This window comes from Narcine bancroftii, chromosome 3 (genome assembly GCF_036971445.1).
Source record: "Narcine bancroftii isolate sNarBan1 chromosome 3, sNarBan1.hap1, whole genome shotgun sequence".
NCBI classification, from domain to species: Eukaryota; Metazoa; Chordata; class Chondrichthyes; order Torpediniformes; family Narcinidae; genus Narcine; species Narcine bancroftii.
The window spans coordinates 124538119-124558517 of record NC_091471.1 but is presented as its reverse complement, the minus strand read 5'-3'; the positions used below and the strand labels follow the sequence as shown (position 1 = coordinate 124558517).

Sequence of the window (20399 nt, the reverse complement as noted above, 5' to 3'; positions counted from 1 at the left end):
TTGTGTAGTAGGAGATTTCAATTTTCCACATATTGACTGGGTCTCCCATACTGTAAAAAGGCTGGATGACCTGGAGTTTGTCAAGTGTGTTCAGGAAAGCTTTCTAAATCAATATATGGAGGTACCAATACAAGATTTCCTTTTAGGGAACAAGACAAGACAGGTAACAGAAGTACGTGTAGAGGAACATTTTGGACCCAGTGATCATAATGCCATTAGTTTCAGTTAATTATGGAGAAGGATAGATCTGGGCCTTGGGTTAAGATTCTAAATTGGAGAAAGGATCTAAAATGCCTGGATTGGGATTGGATGTTTTCGGGCAAGGGTGTGTGAAGTATGTAGAGGACTTTCAAATATGAAATTTTGAGAGTACAGAGTTTGTATGTTCCTGTCAGGATTAAAGGCAAGTTTAGCAGGCACAGGGAACCATGGTTTTCAAGGGATATTGGGGATCTGGTTCAGAAGAACAGAGAGGTGTATAACAGGTATAGGCAACATGGAGCAAATGAGGTACTTGGCGAGTATAAAATATGCAAGAAAATCCTCAAGAAAGAAATCAAGAGGCTAAAAAAAGATGTGGTTGTTTTGTCAGACAATGTGAAGGAAAATCCTCGGGGTTTCTCCAGGAATATTAAGAGCAAGCGAGTATGGAATAAAATCGTTACCCTTAAAGATCAGAGTGGTCGGCTTTGTATGGAGCCATAAGAGACGGGGGAGATCTTAAATTTTTTTTATCAGTGTTCACTCAGGAAACGGGCACAGATTCGTGGGAAGTAAAGAAAACAAGCAGTGAGGTCATGGAACCTATACAGATTAAAGAGGGGGAAATGCTTTCTATCTTAATGCAAATAAGATTGGATAAATCCCCAGGGCCTAACAGGATATTCCCTTGGATCTTGAGGGAGGCCAGTATAGAAATTGCTGGAGCTCTGGCAGAAACATTTGAAATGTTCTTAGCCATGGGTGTGGTCCTGGAGGATTGGAGGTTAGCTCCTGTAGTTCATTTAAAAAAGACTCCAAAAGGAACTGTGAAATTATAGGCCAGTGAGCCTGATGTCAGTAATAGGTAAATTTATTGGAATGTGTTCTAAGAGATTGGATATACAATTGTTTTGATAGCTAGAAACTGAGACAACATGGCTTTGTGTGTGGAAGGTCATGTTAAACCAATCTGATAGTTTTTCAAGGATGTTACCAGGAAAGTTGACAAAGAAAAGACTGTGGATGTTGTCTACCTGAACCTTAGTATGGCCTTTGACAAGGTCCTGCATGGGAGGTTATTCAGGAATGTTCAGACGCTAGGTATTCATGGTGAAGTAGTGAACTGAATTTTACAATGGCTGGACGGACAGGAGAAACTAGAGAGTAGAGTTGGATGATTGCTTCTCAGACAGTAGATCCATGACTAATCATGTGCCTCAGTGAAAACAGGAGAAACTAGGGAGTAGAGTTGGATGATTGCTTCTCAGACTGTAGATCTGTGACAAATCATGTGCCTCAGTGAACGGTGCTGGTGTTGTTTGTTATCTATATTTAAATGTATAAATGTAGGCATACAGCATGGTAAAAGGCCATTTTGGCCCATGAATTTATGCTGCCCAATTTACACCCAATTAACTTATACCCCCATACATTTTTGAATGGTGGGAGGAAACTGTAACCTCCAGGGAAAACTCACACATACAAACTCCTTACAGACAGCGTAGGATTCAAGTCCTGGTCCCAAACGCTGATGCTGTAAAGGCATTGCACTAAATGCTACATTAACTGTGCTGGCCCAATATCAATGATCTAGAAGATAATGTGGAAATTGGATCAGTAAGTTTTCAGATGACATTAAGATTGGAAGTGTTGTGGCCAGCGAAGGTTTTCAAGCTTGTAGAGGGATCTGGACCAGCTGGAAAAATGGGATGAAAAATGACAGATGGAATTGAATGCAGACAAGTATGAGGTATTGCATTTCAGAAGGACAAACCAAGATAGGATATATACGAAGAAATACAGTAGAACAGAGCAATCTGGGAATACAAATAAAAATTTCTTGAAAGTCGCATCACAGGTAGAAAGGGTTGTAAATTGATCTTTTGGCATATTGGCTTTCAGAAACCAAAGTATTGAATATAGGAGGTTGGGATGTTATGGTAAAGTTGTACAAGACATTGGTGAGGCTAAATGTGGAGTATTGTGTTCAGTTTTGGACACCTAACTCCAGGAAATATATTAATAAGATGGAAAGAGTGCAGATAAGATTTACTAGGATGTTGGCCGGACTTCAGGAACTGAATTACGAGGAAAGGTTAAATAGGTTAGGACTTTATTCCCTGGAGCTTAAAGAATGAGGGGAGATTTGATAGAGGTATTTAAAATTATGAGGAAGGTAGAGTAAATGTAGATGGGGTTTTTCCACTGAGGGTAGGGGAGATACAAGCCAGAGGACATAGGTTAAGGGTGAAAGGAGAAAACATTAGGAGGAATGTGGGTAACTTCTTCACACAAGAGTGGTGGGTTTGTGGAACAAGCTGCCAACTGAATTAGTGAAATCAGGCTCAATTTTAACATTTAAGAAGAATTTGGACAGGTACCTGGATGGGAGAGATATGGAGGGCTTTGGATTGGGTGAAGGTCAGTGGGACTAGGAAAAAAAATGGTTTGGCACATACTAGAAGGGCTGAAGGGGCCTTTTTCTGTGCTGTAATGTTTTATAGTTGTAACTTTCCTGGTAATGTCCATCCACAAAGTCACGTTGACTATCCCTAATCAGTCCCTGTCTATCCAAATACTTGTATATCCAATCTCTAAAAACACCTTCCAATAACTTGCCCTCTACTGACGTTAGGCTCACCAGCCTATAATTTTCTGGATTATTTTAAGAGGTTTTTTAAACAGCCGTCAAACATGAGCTAGCCCCCAATACTCCGGTATCACATGGTGAAAGTCATGCTGCCAGGGTCCCTGCATATTCTACACTAGTCTCTCTCAAGGTCTGAGGGAATACCTTGTTAGGCTCTGGTGATTTATCCACCCTTATTTGCTTTAAGACAGCAAGCACCTTCTTTTCTTTAATCTGTATAGGTTACATGACCTCATTGCTGGTTACATGACCTCATTGCTGGTTTGCCTCACTTCCCTAGACTTTGTGCCAGTGTCCTGAGTAAATACAGATGCAAAAGCCCATTTAAAACCTCCCCCATCTCTTTTGACCACTTTGATCTTCAATAAGACCATTTTTCCGCTACTATCCTTAAAATTTTCATTCACCTTGTTTGACAAAGCAACCTCATGTCTTATTTTAGCTCTCGTAATTTCTTTGGGTTTTTTTTGCATTTTTTTTAATACTCCAAGTTCCTTATTTGCTCCTTCTTGCCTATACCTCTTCTCAATCAGATCCTCAATACCTACTGCTTCCTAGGTCATTGGTTCCCTCTAACTCCTGTCTATCACCCCCCTCAGCCTCCTGAATAATCCAGCTCCTAATGTAGTTTGTAAGGAACTGTAGTGACATTGTTCCTATCAATGTTTTTTTTACAATAATCTATCCTTTGGACCATAATATGCCAAACCATAGAACTTACTTTGATCATCTACCTTTGGTTTCTGTTTACTCTATTCCTACAGTAACTTATTCTCCCACAAACTTCTGTGAGATTGAACACCTCTGCTAAATTTCTCCTGAACCATCTTTGTTCTATCAAGAAATGAATAAATGAATCATTGTGTTTTCCTGATTTTCTTATAATTCCCTTTTTGATCTCCTTGTTATCTTTATTCAGTCTTTGCACTTCTGGGAACAATATAATTATACAATATAAGAGCACCAAAGTCTTAAACGGTGTATAGATAAAATTTGCCTTGAATATTATATTCAACTTCTGCAATTTATCCTGGTGAGGAACAAATCAAGTAGCACAACTCATCTAATTGTTCATTGAATTCTGCTGGATGTTGTTTAAAGTTATATATATTCTGCCTCAGACATCAGAGAGAAGATTTTAAAATACATGTATTGATTTACAAGAAAAGATTTTGGAATCTTTTTACAATGAAGTGATTTGCATATTGTTCAACATGATATTGTCATATTGGTACCAATGCAATCTATCCTGCAGATTTTAACGTGTATTAATGCAAGCCAGTAATGGCAAAGCTATGGTCCTATTATTTCAAATGGAAAAAATATATTACTTTATTTAATCTTTGTTTCAGATGTTCTTTTTTTTTTAAAATGTAATTGTCAGTAAAGCAGTAAAACTTGATTGAAAATTGAATGTGGGAGCTGAATACTGATTTGCTTTTTATGTATATATATATATATATATAGTCTGCCTTTGAAGCATCACAGACATTCTTGTGTCAGGAAAATGGAGAATCTGTTATTATGGTGACTGACCCGCCATTTGGGGGACTAGTGGAGGCACTCGCTCATAGTTTTAAAAAGATTGTTGCCATGTGGAAGACGTCACAAAATAAAGGTACAGAAAGCTTTCAAGTGTATAAATAAAAAATGTTTTGTATGAAATAATACAGGGACATTTGGAATTAAGTAGATCATTGATCCCCATTTATCTCCTGCAATCAATTTCTGCCAACCCAAGTTGGTACATGAAAGATCCTAATTGCTTTACTTGTCTCACTTTTCAATTCCATTTATTTTGCTTCAGACCCTTTATTAAAGCCAGATTCATTAGGCCTTAATCACTTTCAATGATTGTCACGAGGCAATATTTGAATCTGCTTTGCATGGGTAACTGTTTCAGTGTTAATATGAATCAATGGGTCTTGATGTACATAGTTTGGAATTAAATTTGTGGGTAGGCTTGGACTGTGATGTTCATCAATGGGACATTTTGGTCCACTAATGCAGTGTGAGACCGGAAGTCCAATCAGGCATCTTCTTTCCTTTTGAGTGCATTAAGCGATCTGGAGCTGCATGATGGGAAGATGGAAAATATTGGAATTTAAAAACTTGCCATTGGCCAAAACATCAGTCTTCAGGACTTAAAAAATGTTCATTGGCAAATGTAAATCAGCTGAAATAACAATATGGTTTAACTTGGGATACTTTTATTTTGAAGATAGATTGTTTGCAGATCTGTAGTGGAATGTAGTAGGGGGATACACACAATAGCGGCTTATATGTTCCTGAATGGAGAGTGAAGGTTCTTTCATTTAGATGAGTAAAGTCATGCCAGTTCTTTAAAACCACTTGCCAGGATCTTATGTGTGTGGATGGATAATGAAGGAGCTACCAGTTGGTCTCAGATTCTGATTTTTTTTTATTCCCAAAGCTGTGGACATTTTTCTCTTTAAATATTTATCCAGTTTTCTTTTGGAAGTTGCTGTTGACACAGCTCTGAATCCTTAGGCAAGGCATTCTAAATCATGACTACAAATTATGTTAAAAAAAAATCTTATGTCTGTCTGGAATTTTCATTTTATTATGATGATCCTTTTAACATTTTGAACCCTTTGATCAGATTAGCCCTCAGTTTCAGTTCTGTAAGGGAGAATGATACAACTTTGAGAAAACGTAATTTAACTCTTATAGCCTGGAACACGTGTCAAATCTGCATCACACTCTGGAGGCTTTGGATTAGAGAATTTCCAGTTGCTGAATTCTATCCAAATTTTCTTTGGTTTGAAATCTACACCATTGGTCAATGCTTTTTTTTTAAAGTTATTCAGGCCACTGCTGAATTTCCCAATCTCCTGGGTTAGTAGAAAAAAAGAGAAGCTTCATTAATGTAATATAAGTTGTTAGACAAATGGTAGTTTCTCATTCTGTACAAAATTTTTATTCTGAGGAGCATTGCAATTCTGTGCCTTTTTATTTTTTTTCTCTTTTGCAGATGAGGAATTGCCAATATTTTGGATTTTTCCATACTTTTTTGAAGCTCGCATTCTACAGTGTTTCCCAACATTTAGCATGCTTGATTACCAGGTGAGTAGCTTCTTGATGGATATAATTATATCGCTTCAGAGTGTACATTTTTGTTGAAATCTAAAACAACGTTAAACTTTTAGATTTTTTTTTTACTTGCAGACATACAGCATGGTAACTAGCCCTTCCAGCCCTTGAATCTGTGCTGCCCAATTAGCTGACAAACCCTGTAGATTTTTGAAGGGTGGGAGGCACCCAGAGGAAGCTCACACAGACATGGGGAGAACATACAAACTCCTTATAGTCAGCGCTGGATTCGAACCCAAGTCACTGGTGCTATAATCACATTGCACTAATGCAATTAACTGTGTCGTTACCGTTTTTGTCCAGCAGACGAAAATCAAAAAACAATTCTTTGTTAAACTTAGTTTTAAAAAATAAGTTTAGGTGCTATTGGTGGTGGGGGGGAGGGGGGTGGGAGGGGAAAAAAACAACAACTGCAAATGATTGGAGTGTGAATTTATTTGTTGAAATGCTGAACAGTGGGATCAGCAAATGCTTCAATCTGCTTTTCCCCATCGCCATGTTGCATGTAGAGGATCATGGAGTGTGTACTCAAGTCCAAAGCTGCCACCATCATATCTGATCAATTTACAGATGGCAGCAATGTGTTCCAGCACTAAATTATTAACTTTGGGTCCCACATATGGGCAAGAAGAAGCTCTTCATGGTTGTTTAACCATGAATTCTGAACTGAACAGCTGTGACACATTTTGTATGTCACGGGCTCAACTTGCGCAGAGAGCATGCTTCTTTCTAACCTCCAAGGTTTGTTCTCAATTTGTATACATCTATAAAAGCTTATTCTGATCCAGAACATTGTGTGTGTGTGTGTGTGTGTGTGTGTGTGTGTGTGTGTGTGTGAGAGTGAGTCCTGACATAATGTCATCATATGTAGTTTTGGGGGCTTTTTGAGATCTGGAATCCAGTTAGTTATCTCATTAATGGAACTTTAAAGAGCCCTACTGTGATTTTATTCACATAAAAGTCCTCTCAAAAGTTGAGAACACAAATGTATACATTGCATTTAGAGTGCATTCTTTTTGTTTACCCTTCTTAACACTTAGACCACACAAAGAAATGGATCCATTCTGTAAAATTGGGGCCACCATTAGTGGCTGATATCTAGGAAGCAGCCAAAATGCATCTAATCTGCAACATTTTATCATCTCCATAACTTGAGGCAATGACTCTCAGGAAGATAATGTTATCCATAGCTTCATAACATGATCCACTTAGAAATTCATCTGAAATAAAATACCTTGAAAGCTGAGGCACTTGATGGTTTTGAAGCCTCACCCACTTTTTGCTGCTCCTTGGTTGTCAAGGTTGCATTCTAGAGCACTGAGCTCTAAACCTTTGGCACAGTGGTAAAAAGACTGTGCTTCTGGAAGGGCAGACGTTTCTCCTTAAGTTTGGACTTGATATTAATTGTGAATAGCTGTCAATTATGAACAGAAATGAGCAATGCAATTACTTTTTGTTTCCTTATTTGCAGCCAGATACAAGTATTAACTCAGCTCTCATCAGTTAGGCAGCTGCTATCTCTGCTTGTAAATGGAGGGAGTTTCAACTAAGAACTTGAAATTCTGTTCCTACAATAGAACCATTGGACCTGAATTATCTGTAGTCACTGTGCTCCCCACTTGTATTGCTGTGCCATTTTAAGCCATTGGTTAACTTCTCTAATTTTTACTAAAACAATCTCCTTTGGGAAAATAGCATTATTTTAAAAGCTGCTCGTACATCTATTTTGCAAACCCAAGTCAAGCAAACTTGCTTGTCAAGGTTTTATTTTGCCTTGAACTCAGTTCAAGCTATATTGCAAAATTGTTTGGCATTTTCACTGGGCTATTACTTAGCACAAACTACTTTTAGTGATCTTAAGGAATTAGGGCAGAATTACTTTTCCAGATGTTGTAGCTAGTTTTTTTTCTCTCTCTCCTGATGTTAAATTCTAATTTACACTGAATTATGAAGAACTCTGTCCTGTGGTCTCATGTGTAGAACATGTGAAGGATTACTTTTCTCCACAACAATTGTCCTTATCTCTTCCCTTTCTAGGAAATGAAATCTTTTATTTGAAATCGTCTGCTCCATTGCTTTGACCATTCTTCACATGTAGGGCTCAAGGGGAAAGAGCTCTTATAAAGATCTTAAACAAGTTGCTTTTCAGGTTTTGTGAAAGACCTAGAATTACTTCAATGCTCAGAACAAAAGATAGCAAGCTATGTAAAGAATGTTGCCTTTCAGCAATCATCAACAAGAGGCAGCTTGCTGGTTTTCAAAACTCAGCTCAAGTGGAATTGTTTATTTAGAACTGTGGGCAACTTTCTTCTTTTAAAACAATTAATAAATATGGAGTTTTCTTTGTGAGAATTTCAAGGATCTGGGACCAAAGCTGAAACCTCAATTAAATAATTAAAGTATTTTGTCAATATTTCAAGGATACATAATAGTATGTTTGATAAGTTATTTATAATCTGTAGTTATGCATATCTAGAGTGGTTGAAGATCTTGCTTCAGAACAATTAAAAAAAATCAAAAGTACCCAATAGAGTCCCAATGATGAGATCTTGATTTTATTCAAAGGTGGATTATGATAATCACACACTCTACAAGCATGGGAACAGTGGTCGGAAACAATCTCCAGTGCGCATATTTACCAATCTTTCACCTAAATCCATTATCTTGCCTGCAGAAGAAGGATACAGGTAAAATTATAATTCAAAAATGTAACCTGCTAAAAATGTTTTGCTGTTGTTATAAAAGTTATTTTAACTTAAAATATCTTGAATTAGAGAAACCAGACGTAGAAGATTTCTATCATGTTGGCAGTGAGTAAATATGACAACTGTTAAAAGGAGGAGCTTATTGTTCAATATTAAAAAATAACAAGAGAGTATCAAAGCCCATTCCAACCTGTCTTTCCTCAGTATTTACCATCATGCTTTCTACTATAGCGCAGAACACAAAAATTCAGGAGAAACGCATCAGGTCACACAGCATACATAGAAAGTAAAAGGCATTCGACGTTTTAGGCCCGAGCCCTTCTCAGGAGTGCCGAAAATCTTTCTACTTTCTGCTCGTTGAGGGTATGCTGATCAGGAATGGGAGTTTTAGTTAAATTAAAGCCCAAAAGTGCTCATCTCACACTAAAGTTAATACTCCAGCCAAAAGAAGCTAACTGTTAGTGTATTGGTCGAACTTGATCTTTATGGTTTTGATCCACATCCTCTGGGACATTTGGCTATTGAGTTATTAGGGAATGCAGATTAAATAGTTCCATGAAACTAATGTCAGCACCATGTTCCAGAAGAAAGTTTTCATCATCTTGTGTCACTTAATAATGATTTGCTCCAAACTGCTGTCATTGGTAGACAAATCAATAAACAGAGAAAGCTATTTTTAAAATTAATAACAATATGAATTTTATATATCTTTTTCCTGCATGATCTTTCATGTTCTCTCCAATGTATTTTTTATTATTGATTAATAGTTTACATTAATCCAATATGTAAATGAAATAACAAAAAAAAATGATGAGGATAGGGCGGTAGATGTGGTCTATATGGATTTTAGTATGAGTCATGAAAGACTAGTTCAGAAGGTCATGAGGCATGGGATCCATGGCTGTATGGATTTTTTAAAAATTGGCTTGCATGTAGAAAGTATTAGTGGAAGGAAAGTTTTCTGCCTGGAGATCAGTGACTAGTGGAGTTCTGCAAGGATCTGTTCTGGGACCCCTGCTCTTGGTGATTTTTATAAATGTCCTAGATGAAGAGGCAGAAGGATGAGTCAGTAAGTTTGCAGATGATATGAAGGTTGGAGAAGTTGTGGATAGTGCTAAAGGTTGATGTCGGTTACAAAAGGATATAGTCAAATGCAGAGTTGGGTGGAAAAGTGGCAGATGGAGTTCAATCTGGATAATTGTGTGGTGATGCATTTTGGAAGGACAAAACAGAAGGCTGAGTAAGGGTTAATGGTCGGTTACTTAAGGGTGTGGATGAACAGAGGGACTTTGGGGTCCCCACACAGGTTGATAGGGCAGAATGTTGGGCTTCATTAATAGGGGGATTGAGTTCAAGAATCGAGAGGTCATGTTGCAACTGTACAAATCTCTGGAATATTGTGTTCAGTTCTAGTCACCTCATTATAGGAAGGATGTGAAAGCCATGGAGACGGTGTAGAGGAGATTTACCCAGGATGTTACCTGGATTGGAAAATAAGACTTATGAGGCAAGGTTAGCAGAACTGGGACTCTTCATTTGGAGTGAAGAATGATGAGAGGAGACTTAATGGAGGTCTACAAGATTATGACAGGCATAGATAGGGTGGACATCCAGCCCCTGTTTCCCAGGGCAAGCTCGCGAACACCAGAGGGCATATGTACAAAGTGAAGGCAGGGATGTTAAGGGAGACATCGGGGTAATTTGTGGGTGCCTGGAATGCTTTGGCAGGGATAGTGGTGGAGTCTGAAACATTAGGGGCATTTAAGAGAATCTTAGACAGGCACATTGGATATGTGGTAGGGAGGGTTTAGTGATTTTTTAAAAGGAATATATGGTTCAGCACAACATCGATGGCCTGTACTTTGCTGTAGTGTTCTATGTTAAATCTTCCTTTGATCAAGTTGATGAAAATACGTGTCACGCTTAACTTTTAAGTTGTGTTTTTACGAACTTCAGCCCTCTCCCCTAGGTACTGTTCACTTTGTCAGCGATACATCTCCTCAGCGAACAGACACTGTGAGATATGCCAAGCCTGCACATCTAAAGTAAGCACAGTTTTACTTGGGCTACAACAGATTGAAGGCGATCTTTGCTTTTTATGATTTAATGCTTTGTTCGGTTTTGGTAAACATCGCCCTTGCACTCAATGTTCTTTTAGAATCTAGTAATCTTTGTTTTGTACTTGACTTTTCTGTACTCCACTCTTATTTTTCTCTTTTCTAACTTTTGATTTTATCTCTTAATGTCTTTCCTCTGTCTTCCTGCATGGACTCCCATCCCCCTGTCATAGTAGTTTAAACTCTTCTTAACAGCACTGGCAAAAAATCTCTTGTATTTTAATCCAGGATCTGCCCAGCTGTCGACTGTCCAGTTTGTACTGGTTCCACCTCCCCAGACCCAGTTCTAATGCCCCAAGAATCTGAAATGCTATATTACTACCTTTGTGGTCTGACTTTACTTTATTTTCTAGCTTCCGAAATTGGGCTTCTAGGAGTTAATCCCGGTTTTTCCTATATCGTTGGTATCTACATGGCAGTTCACCCTCCCTCTTCAGAATGCCATGCAGCCGCACTGAGACATCTCTGACCCTTACACCTGGGAACCAATACAAAAACAGGTGTAATCATTTGTGGTCACAGAAGTCCCAGCTATTCCCTTACATTGATATCCCCTATCCCTTTTGCTCTGCCAATGTTTTTCCTGCCCTGTAGTGTTGCAGAGCCACCCACGGTGCTATGATCTTGGCAACTGTGGCCATCTCTGCCAGTGGTTTCCAAAGTGGTGTATCCTGTGCATTGTAGCCAATTGACTTTAACCAGAATCCCTGTGCTGGCGATATTGGCCTGGAAGAGGACGCTAATAATAATGTGACTATATTTCCAATCTATTTGGAATGATTTGCAGAAACAACATTTATTGTATCTTTTCAGTGCAGTTGGTTGTCCAAATCTGGAGGATAGAGACCGTGCATTTTATGCTATGTGTGAGATCTTGATCTTTATAAGCCCTTTTACTCATCAATCAAAGTCTACATGGATACAATGAACATGATGTTGAATGTAATCATTCATGTCTGGCTTACTTGAGAGATAGTTCCTGAGGTGTGGGAAATGGCCCGTTATTACCAGGGAGGTGTGTTGTAGCGGAGGCAGGTTGACAATGTCCCTTTATTTAAGTGTAATGCCCATTCTCTCTTAAGCTTAAGTGAGCAAATTGATGATTATGTGAAGGTGGCCTTAAGGCACAGGCAAGCACAAGTATCTTCATATTGCAGTGTGACTACTGAAGATCAGGTGACTTTGGTTCTGGAATATAACCACTACATTGAACACTCCTATGGGAAGTTTGTTGGAGGTCAGTTCTTGCAAGAAAAGTTGCTGAATTGGAAACCATTATTACTCAAGAGAAAAGAAACAATTTTTAAGCACCTGAAGCCAGAGGTCCGGTGAACACTTTTGAGCAAAGAATGTAGTAAAAACACAAATATACTGCAGGAACTCACCAGATGACACAGTGTCCATAATAGGTAAAGATTGGGGTGGTACACCACTGGCCTACTGCAGAGGACAACCTCTGTACCTGCAGAAGAGCATGGGAACAAGACAACACCTGGCTGGCTGTCAATCACCCTCCGAGATATAAGCCTGAGCCGGCCCTTCGAAGACACTCTCAGAGTTTACAGCAGCTGACTCTGTGGAAGTTTATGCCGAATAAAAGCCTGTTGTACAGTCTTTTAGTTTTGTGTGTTTGCTTCTGATGACAGCACACCACAATTTATTCGACATAAATTCTTGAAGCTGCTATGGAAAAGCTCCTGAGCGCTGGGAGCCTTGAAATCGACCCACACCACCCAGAAGCACAAACATGCTTCGAGATCTGGAAGCACACAGTCGAAGCGGTCATTGAGGCTCACGTCGATGACATCCTGAACTCCGATCGAAAGAGGCTCATCTTACTCCGATCAAAGCTGGGTCCCTGAGCCTTCCAGGCACTCAAAGGCTACACCGGGTACTCTGAAGCGGTGAACACCTTCGAGATCATGTATAAACCTCCCACGAATGTGATCTTTGAAAGGTACCTCCTGAGTATCCATGCCCAACTACCTGGGGAGACAGCCGAGTCTTACCTGGGAGACCTGCGTGAGTTGGCCCGACCTTGTCTGGCTGAACCCGGGGTAAATGAAAGGGAGGTCGAGAGGCTGATCAGAGATGCCTACGTCCGAGGGCCATCAGGCAGAAGCTGCTGGAGGATAATATCTACTACATAGCCAAAACAGTGGAGGTAGTCCGAACCCTGGAGGCAGCAGCTCTGCACACTGAAGCCTTCGGTTCCTGGCTTCCTCAGGCCTCTGCGTGGTCAGCACATTCGGCAGCTGTGGCCCTAGATCAAGCTGGGCGAGAAAACATCGCTGTTGTGGGTGCCCAGCACCCATGTAAGTACTGTGGGTGCCAGTGGGGGTCTGATCATCGATCATGCCAAAAGTGCCTGGCCAAAAACCAGTATTGTTCGAGATGTGGCAAGAAAGTCTACTTTGCCAAAGTATGCCTCTCAAAGCCAGCTGGCAGCTCAATGGCCCTTTACAACCTCCCCCCCCACCACCACCCTCACAGTCCCCACCACGTGTGATTGCCAGGCGACGCCATTGCCCCCGCAGCCACTTTTGGCCTCCCCAACCCTGGCGGCCCAACTTCTGGCCTCGCCGGCAACGATCACCGTGTGCGCACCATGCGCCTAGACTAGCTCTCGCCAGTGCCGCCTCTTGAAGACTACAACGATGTACCTTCTGGTCTACGGAATGAAATGACGTTACTTCCACTGGCTGTGATGATGTTGCCCTCTTTGACAGCCAGCAGTGTGATGTCACTTCCCCCAACGCAACAAGCGCAGCCGGGGAAGAAGGCCAGCCATGCCTCACCCTCCCATGTGGCACCGCCATCTTGGACCAGACAGGTGCTGCCGTCACCGAGGCCCTCCTAGGCCTCCAATGATGACAATGTGGTCAACACGGGTGCTGACCAAGCCGCCCTACTGGCGCACCCCACTTCTCCGGACGCCGCTAACCCATGACTATGAATAGCGCCACCGGCCGACATTCACCTCTCACGATGCCTGCAGAGGACACCGACGACCCCAATCCCGAGATGGTCCTAGCAGCCACCATCCACCCTGACCAGGAACGTTCTCCACGACCTTGGGCGCTCCACGATGGATGTAAAAATCAACGGGCAGGTAACAAAGCACCTAATCGACAGTGGCAGCACCAAGAGTTTCATTCACCTGAGTGTGACCCCCTCCCTAAAGCTAAAAATCCACCCCACCACCTTCTCTATCGCCTGCGCCGCCAAGGACCAGACTATCAATACCCTCAGGCGCTGCTCGGCTGATCTGACTGTGTGGGGGTGGGGGAGGGAGGGTGGAGGGAGGGTGGAGATATGCACCGGGTTCAGGCTTCTGGTCATGCCCAAACTCTGCGCCCCAGTCCTCCTGAGCTTAGACTTTCAATGCCACCTGCAGACCGCACTATCTTCACTCACACTCCACAGTGTGCTGTCCAACCAGTCCCAGCCAACCTGTGGCCTCTCCATGCTGTGCATCACTCCTTCCGCAATATTCTCACACCTCACGCCAGACTGTCAGAAATAGATGCTATTGCGTCACGGACAGAGACTTCATCAGGGCGGAGGTGCGGTGGCTTCTGGTGGAAGGTGTCATAGAGCCCTGCAACAGCCCTTGGAGAGCCCAAGTCTTAGTGTTCAAAGGGGGAAGCAAGCCAAGAATGGTCATGCATTACAGCCAGACCATCAACCGGTACACCCAGCTGGACGCCTACCCCTTACCAAGGATAGTTGATATGGTTAACGAGATAGCCCACTTCTGGGTCTTCTCCACAATTGGCCTGAAGGCGGCCTAACACCAACTCCCCATCCACCCATGAGACAAGCCCTATACCGCCTTTGAGGCGGACAGGCATCTGTACCAGTTCCACCGAGTTCCGTTTGGGGTCACGAATGGGGTCTCCATCTTCTAGCGGTGATGGATTGGATGGAAGTCCGGCACAAGCTAAAGGTGACTTTCCCGTACCTGTATAATGTCACCATCTGCAGCCATAACCAGCAGAACCACGATGCCAACCTGGAGATATTTCTCCGGATGGTTGAAGAGCTGAACCTCACAACAACGAGAAGTGCGTGCTCAGGACCACCCGCCTTGCCATCCTGGGGTACATCGCTATCGTGGCACATGGTGTCCTCAGCCCAGATCCAGAACGGATGCGCCCATTAATGGAGCTGCCCCTCCCCCCCACTCTCAAAGCCCTCCGTGGGTGCTTTGGCTTATTCTCTTACTACTCAAGGTCCACCCACTGGCCCAGGCCACAACTTTCCCATTCCCACCCGAGGCACAGGCAGCCTTCATGCGCATCGGGCAGGACATCGCAGACGCCACGATGCATGCTGTGGATGACGACTCCTGTTTCCAGGTGGAGAGCCCTCGCCGCTACCCTCAACCAAGGGGGTCGCCTTCTCCAGGACCCTTCACAGCTCCGAGCTAGGGCACTCCGCCATTGAAAAGGAGGCCCAGGCGAATGTGGAAGTGGTCCGCCACTGGCGCTTCTACCTGGCTGGCAGGAGATTCACCCTCCTCACCGACCAGCGGGCAGTGGCATTCATATTCAACACCACCCACAGGGCAAGATCAAGAACAACAGGATCCTGCGCTGGAGAGTTGAGCTGGCAACGTACAGCTATGACATTCAGTATCATCCGGGGAAGTTTAACAACTCGCCTGACGCCATCTCCCAGACCTGCGCATCGCTCCACGATGACCAGATGCAGGCATTGCACGTCCTTCTGCCATCCAGGCATCACTCACTTATACCATTTTATCAAGTCCCAGAACTTCCCGTACACCGTCAGGACCATGATCGAGGCATGCTGGGTCTGCGCGGAATGCAAACCTCGCTTTTTTCGCCCACCCCAGGCTAATGTTATGAAGGCACTCAGCTCTTCGAGTGACTCAGCATGGACTTCGAGGGGCCCCTGCCTTCCACAAATCGGAACGTCTATTTCCTCACGGTCATAGACGAGTACTCCCGCCTCCCTTTTGCTATCCCTTGCCCAGACACCTCCACGGCCACTGTCAACAGGGCACTGACACAGATCTTCACCATATTTGGCTAACCGGCATTTATCCACAGCGACTGGGGGTCCAGCTTCATGAGTGAGGAACTACGCCAGTACCTGACAGCAAGGGGCATCGCGACTAGTCACACGACTAATTACAACCCAAGAGCTAATGGGCAAGTGGAACGCGAGAATGGGGTGATCTGGAATACAGTTCTTTTGGCCCTTAAGTCAAAGGGGTGGGCCGTAGAATACTGGCAGTACCCTCTTCCCGAGGCGCTCTATGCCATTCAATCACTCCTGTGCACAGCTATCAACGAGACCCCTCATGAACGCCTGTTTTCGTTCCCCAGGAGATCAGCGACGGGAACGTCTCTCCCAGCATGGCTCGCGTTCCCAGGACCGGTACTCCCGCTTAGACATGTGCGGGCACACAAGGCCGAACCCCTGGTCGAGCAGGTGTTCCTCCTACACGCGAATCATAAGTACGTCTACGTTAGGTTCGGCAGTGGCAGGGAGGACACTGTCTCAACCAGGGACCTGGCACCAGCAGGAGCACCCACCACAGCACAGCATCCTCCACCCAGGAACACACCGGGCTGACACACACCCCCAACCCCGGCAGCTATGGGGCAAGGACTTACTACAACTGTGGGGGATGAACCCAACCCCCCCCGCCCATCTGATGCGATACACACGTCTTAACTCTGGTCCCCCAGCCACTCCTCCGTGCTCCACCACGCCAGCCGCTCCGGCTCCTGCCCCCAGCCCTCGCATACCCTCACTGACCAGTGACCAATCTGTAAATACTCTGTATATGTCTTGGGGCTCTTTACGGCAACCTCCCTCCCGGGACAATTTTAAAAAAGGGGGTACACCACTGGCCTACTGCATGGGGAAACCTCTGTACCTGCAGAAGAGCATAGGGACAAGACAACACCTGGCCAGAAGTCAATCAGCTGACCTGAATAGACCAAGCCCCACCCAGTCGGGTGTCAATCAACCTCTGGGATATAAGCCTGAGCCGGCCCTTTGATGACATTCTCAGAGTTTACAGCAGCTCTTCTCACAGCTGGCTCTGTGGAAATTTATGTCGAATAAAGCCTGTTGTACAGTCTTTTGGTTTTGTGTGTTTGCTTCTGACCGACAGCGCAACACAAAGATATATAACCGATGTTTCAGACCTGAGCCCTTAAAGGTGTGAGCAAAAAGCAGGCAGGTGCCTGACCATTCACTGCTCTAACAAAGAATCAAATCCCACTCAAACTTTGGAGCAGATGACATTACTTCTACTTTTCTAAAGCTCGGTAAAGAAGAGCTTCAGTCACAGAGCCACAATCTTCTCACAAAGGGAAAATTATGCACTTCCAAGAGAACTCAAAATCATGACTGTTTTTGAAAAAGGAGCTGGCAAAGGTAACTGCAGAAGGATCTACTGACACATATTTGATGTTCTATCATGAAATTTACACAAAAACCCATGGAGCAGCAGGAAGCCTCAAAAAGGAAGGGAAGAGTTTGTAAAGTTGTTGTCAAAGTCCTTCTCAAACACATTCTCCTTGTAGCCAAAGAGCTGCTCCCTGAGTTGCAATGTGGATTCTGTCCACGCAGAGCACATTGGATGTGACCTTCATTATGGCACCTCTTTAAAGAAAATGCAGGGAGCAACACCAACCTCTCTATGTGACCTTTCTCCATGTCATTAATGCCTCTAACTACTTTCAACAGGTCTAGGGAGCCCTCCTCAGGATTTACTGCCCACAGAAAATCATGTAAAGATGCAGGGACCTGGAATATTTTGTACAGGTTTCATCATCCTCTCAGAGGAGAAAAGTGCTTGCAATAGAGGAGTGCAATGATCTCGATCATTTTAGATAAGATTAACGAGATCCTGTCTTTCCTCCTCAGGATTTACTGCCCACAGAAAATCATGTAAAGATGCAGGGACCTGGAATATTTTGTACAGGTTTCATCATCCTCTCAGAGGAGAAAAGTGCTTGCAATAGATGAGTGCAATGATCTCGATCATTTTAGATAAGATTAACGAGATCCTGTCTTTCTCTACTTCAGAGAACTCTACTTTCCCTGACTGCAGAACCCTGAAATAGAGTAACTAACACAAAAGTACAGAATTAGCCATTCAGGATTGAGGTGAAAAGAAATTCCCACCTCCAGAGGAAAGTGAATCTGTAGAAGTCATTCAAGAGAAAGCTAGGTAGGTTCAATGGCTTAATATTTCTGAGAAAAGAGAATGATTGATTTTGGAATATTTAGGAAATCAAAGGATAGGGGTTAGTGCAGCAAAACGGTGCGGAGGAAAAAAGTTGGCATCTTAGATGGTTCATCATGCATGAGAGGCTGACTAACCTTGACTGTGGTTCTTGTTTTCTATTTAGTATTTGCATGCCAGTTTTCTTCAGGGACAAGTGCCCATTTTCTGATTGAGTACCGGTAATTAAATTGCCTTCCTCGTCTGTGATATTGCTGGTTTGTAACTGCAGTATCTACATGCTGCTGAGTGGTTTCTCTTCACTGCAAAGGATAGTTCTCAAGGACCTTGAAGCTTGTTCTTTGCTTTGTATATGCTACTTTCACACATTCGGTTGCCAATATTTGATGTTCTGTCATGAAATTTACACAAAAACCCATGGAGCAGCAAGAAACCTCAAAAAGGAAGGGAAGAGTCTGAATGTTTTTTTTCTGAAACACTTGCACATTTATTGTCCCTGGCTTTCAGAATGGTACGGGGAAACAACTGACAAGCACATTATCATGGAATCACAGAATTGCCTTAAACAAAAATCCCTCAAAACCAATGTATGGGTTGACTGAGTTTACAGGAATGCATTTATTACTAAATATTTAAGGGACCATATTCTGTTGTCATTTTATCAATTTTTAATCCTGTTATATAAATTTATAAATTAAGACATACAGCACGGTAACAGGCCATTTTGGCCCATGAGTTCGTGCCATCCAATTGAGACCCAATTAGCCTACAACCCCTGATACATTTTGAAGAGTGGGAGAAAACTGGAGTCCCCGGGGAAAACCCACACAGACACGGGGAGAACGTACAAAATCCTTACAGGATTTGAGCCCTGGTCTTGATCGCTGGTGCTGTAAAGGCATGGCGCTAATCGCTAAACCAACTGTGCTACCCTCTATACCAACTATGCTGCCCTTTATGCCAACTGTGCCACCCAGGGAATGGGGAATATCAGACTGTCAGCTCTCTAAATTCCTTTAGTTTTATGTTTTGATTAATACTGCTCTTCGCTCCCAATAGGATGGGCGGGAGTGGAAACACTGTCACATCTGCAACAAGTGTGTAAAACCATGTGAGTAGAGCTCCTTAACCAAGTAAGGTATTGATGTTCAATTAATTTGTTTCACTGGTGAATTAACAAGAGAATATTTACTTCAGAAAAGAAACACCACTAGCTTGTTGCCTTGCTCATGGGGAAAAAAAAGTTTACCTTCTAACCACATTTGCATTCCATTCCGTTTCATTTAGTTTATTTTCTGATTGACGTTTTCCTTAAATCCTTTAGTTTTACTTGCCACATTTGATCTTGGGATGTGGGTGACAGAGCCAGGCCTAAATGTATTATCCTTGCCTAAGTTCTAGGACAAAGCTCAGATGATCATCTAAACTGCCATACTCAATATTTATTTGAACTAAATCCAATTGTCATTTAGTGAGGAAGTGTTTTGCATTCTGAACATGTCCTCCGATTAATAATTTAGCAGAGGAGAATCATGAAAAAGGGGCTATAAAATGTTGTTTCATCTTGATTTTCCTTGTCTTGAATGACAAATACATTCCCTCTACTTAGAAACTGTTTTTATATATCTATTTATCACAGCATAATGTGAAACCATTCATGCCATCAGATTTATGTTGACTCTCGGAGAGCAATCCATCAATGCCATTCCCTCCATTACTTTCTTTTTTAACTTTTTCTCTTTTATGCCCATCAAGTCCTCTTTCATTCTTTGCATCAAAGATGTAATTTACAGAGGCCACTTAACTACCAGTTAGTTTTTGGAGTATGGGGGGAAAGCGGAGCATCCGGGGAGAATTTGTAAGTTTCACAAACACTATACCTGAGGTCGAGATCAATTCCAGGTTCCTGTAACTGTGAGGCAACAATGATAATTAGCATAATTGGAGTTATTCAAATTCAAAAATAAGGATGTTGGTTTTTCCAACTAGAATTAATAAAAAGATAATATAGGAATAGGGTCTGTGATGTTAAAATAATTTAATTTTCAGTCTGATAATAGAAAGATTGATAAAATATTTGGAATACTGACAAATGTGTTTGGTTTGTTTGATTTTTAAAAAAAAGAGATTCTTGGGGATTTTATGTTAAAGAGCAGGTGGATATTGATCTGAGGAATGTATTTTTCCAGCTTGGTATCACTGTGATACCTGCAGCCGTTGTGCCCTTCAGGACCATTCTTGTGAAACAGCTGGAAGCGGATGCTTTATCTGTGGAAGTGCAGAACATAAGCGCAGGGAATGCCTTAAAGTAGCATTCCAAAACAAAATCATGTAAGTGTGTGATAATGTTAACCTTTTAAGGGAATGTTAAATGCCAT

At 42.4% G+C, this 20399-nt stretch overlaps 1 protein-coding gene across 3 annotated transcripts in view; it reads left to right on the top strand.

Moving 5' to 3' along the window:
- The window catches only part of zcchc4 (zinc finger, CCHC domain containing 4), a 107832-nt gene that overhangs the window by 80740 nt on the left and 6693 nt on the right, over window positions 1-20399 (top strand). For all 3 annotated transcript variants that reach the window (XM_069925029.1, XM_069925031.1, XM_069925030.1), the window contains 6 exons: window positions 4319-4469; window positions 5847-5938; window positions 8531-8652; window positions 10640-10715; window positions 19081-19132; window positions 20211-20352. In XM_069925029.1, the coding sequence (XP_069781130.1) occupies window positions 4319-4469; window positions 5847-5938; window positions 8531-8652; window positions 10640-10715; window positions 19081-19132; window positions 20211-20352 (635 nt within the window). The remainder of the gene's footprint in view (window positions 1-4318; window positions 4470-5846; window positions 5939-8530; window positions 8653-10639; window positions 10716-19080; window positions 19133-20210; window positions 20353-20399) is intronic.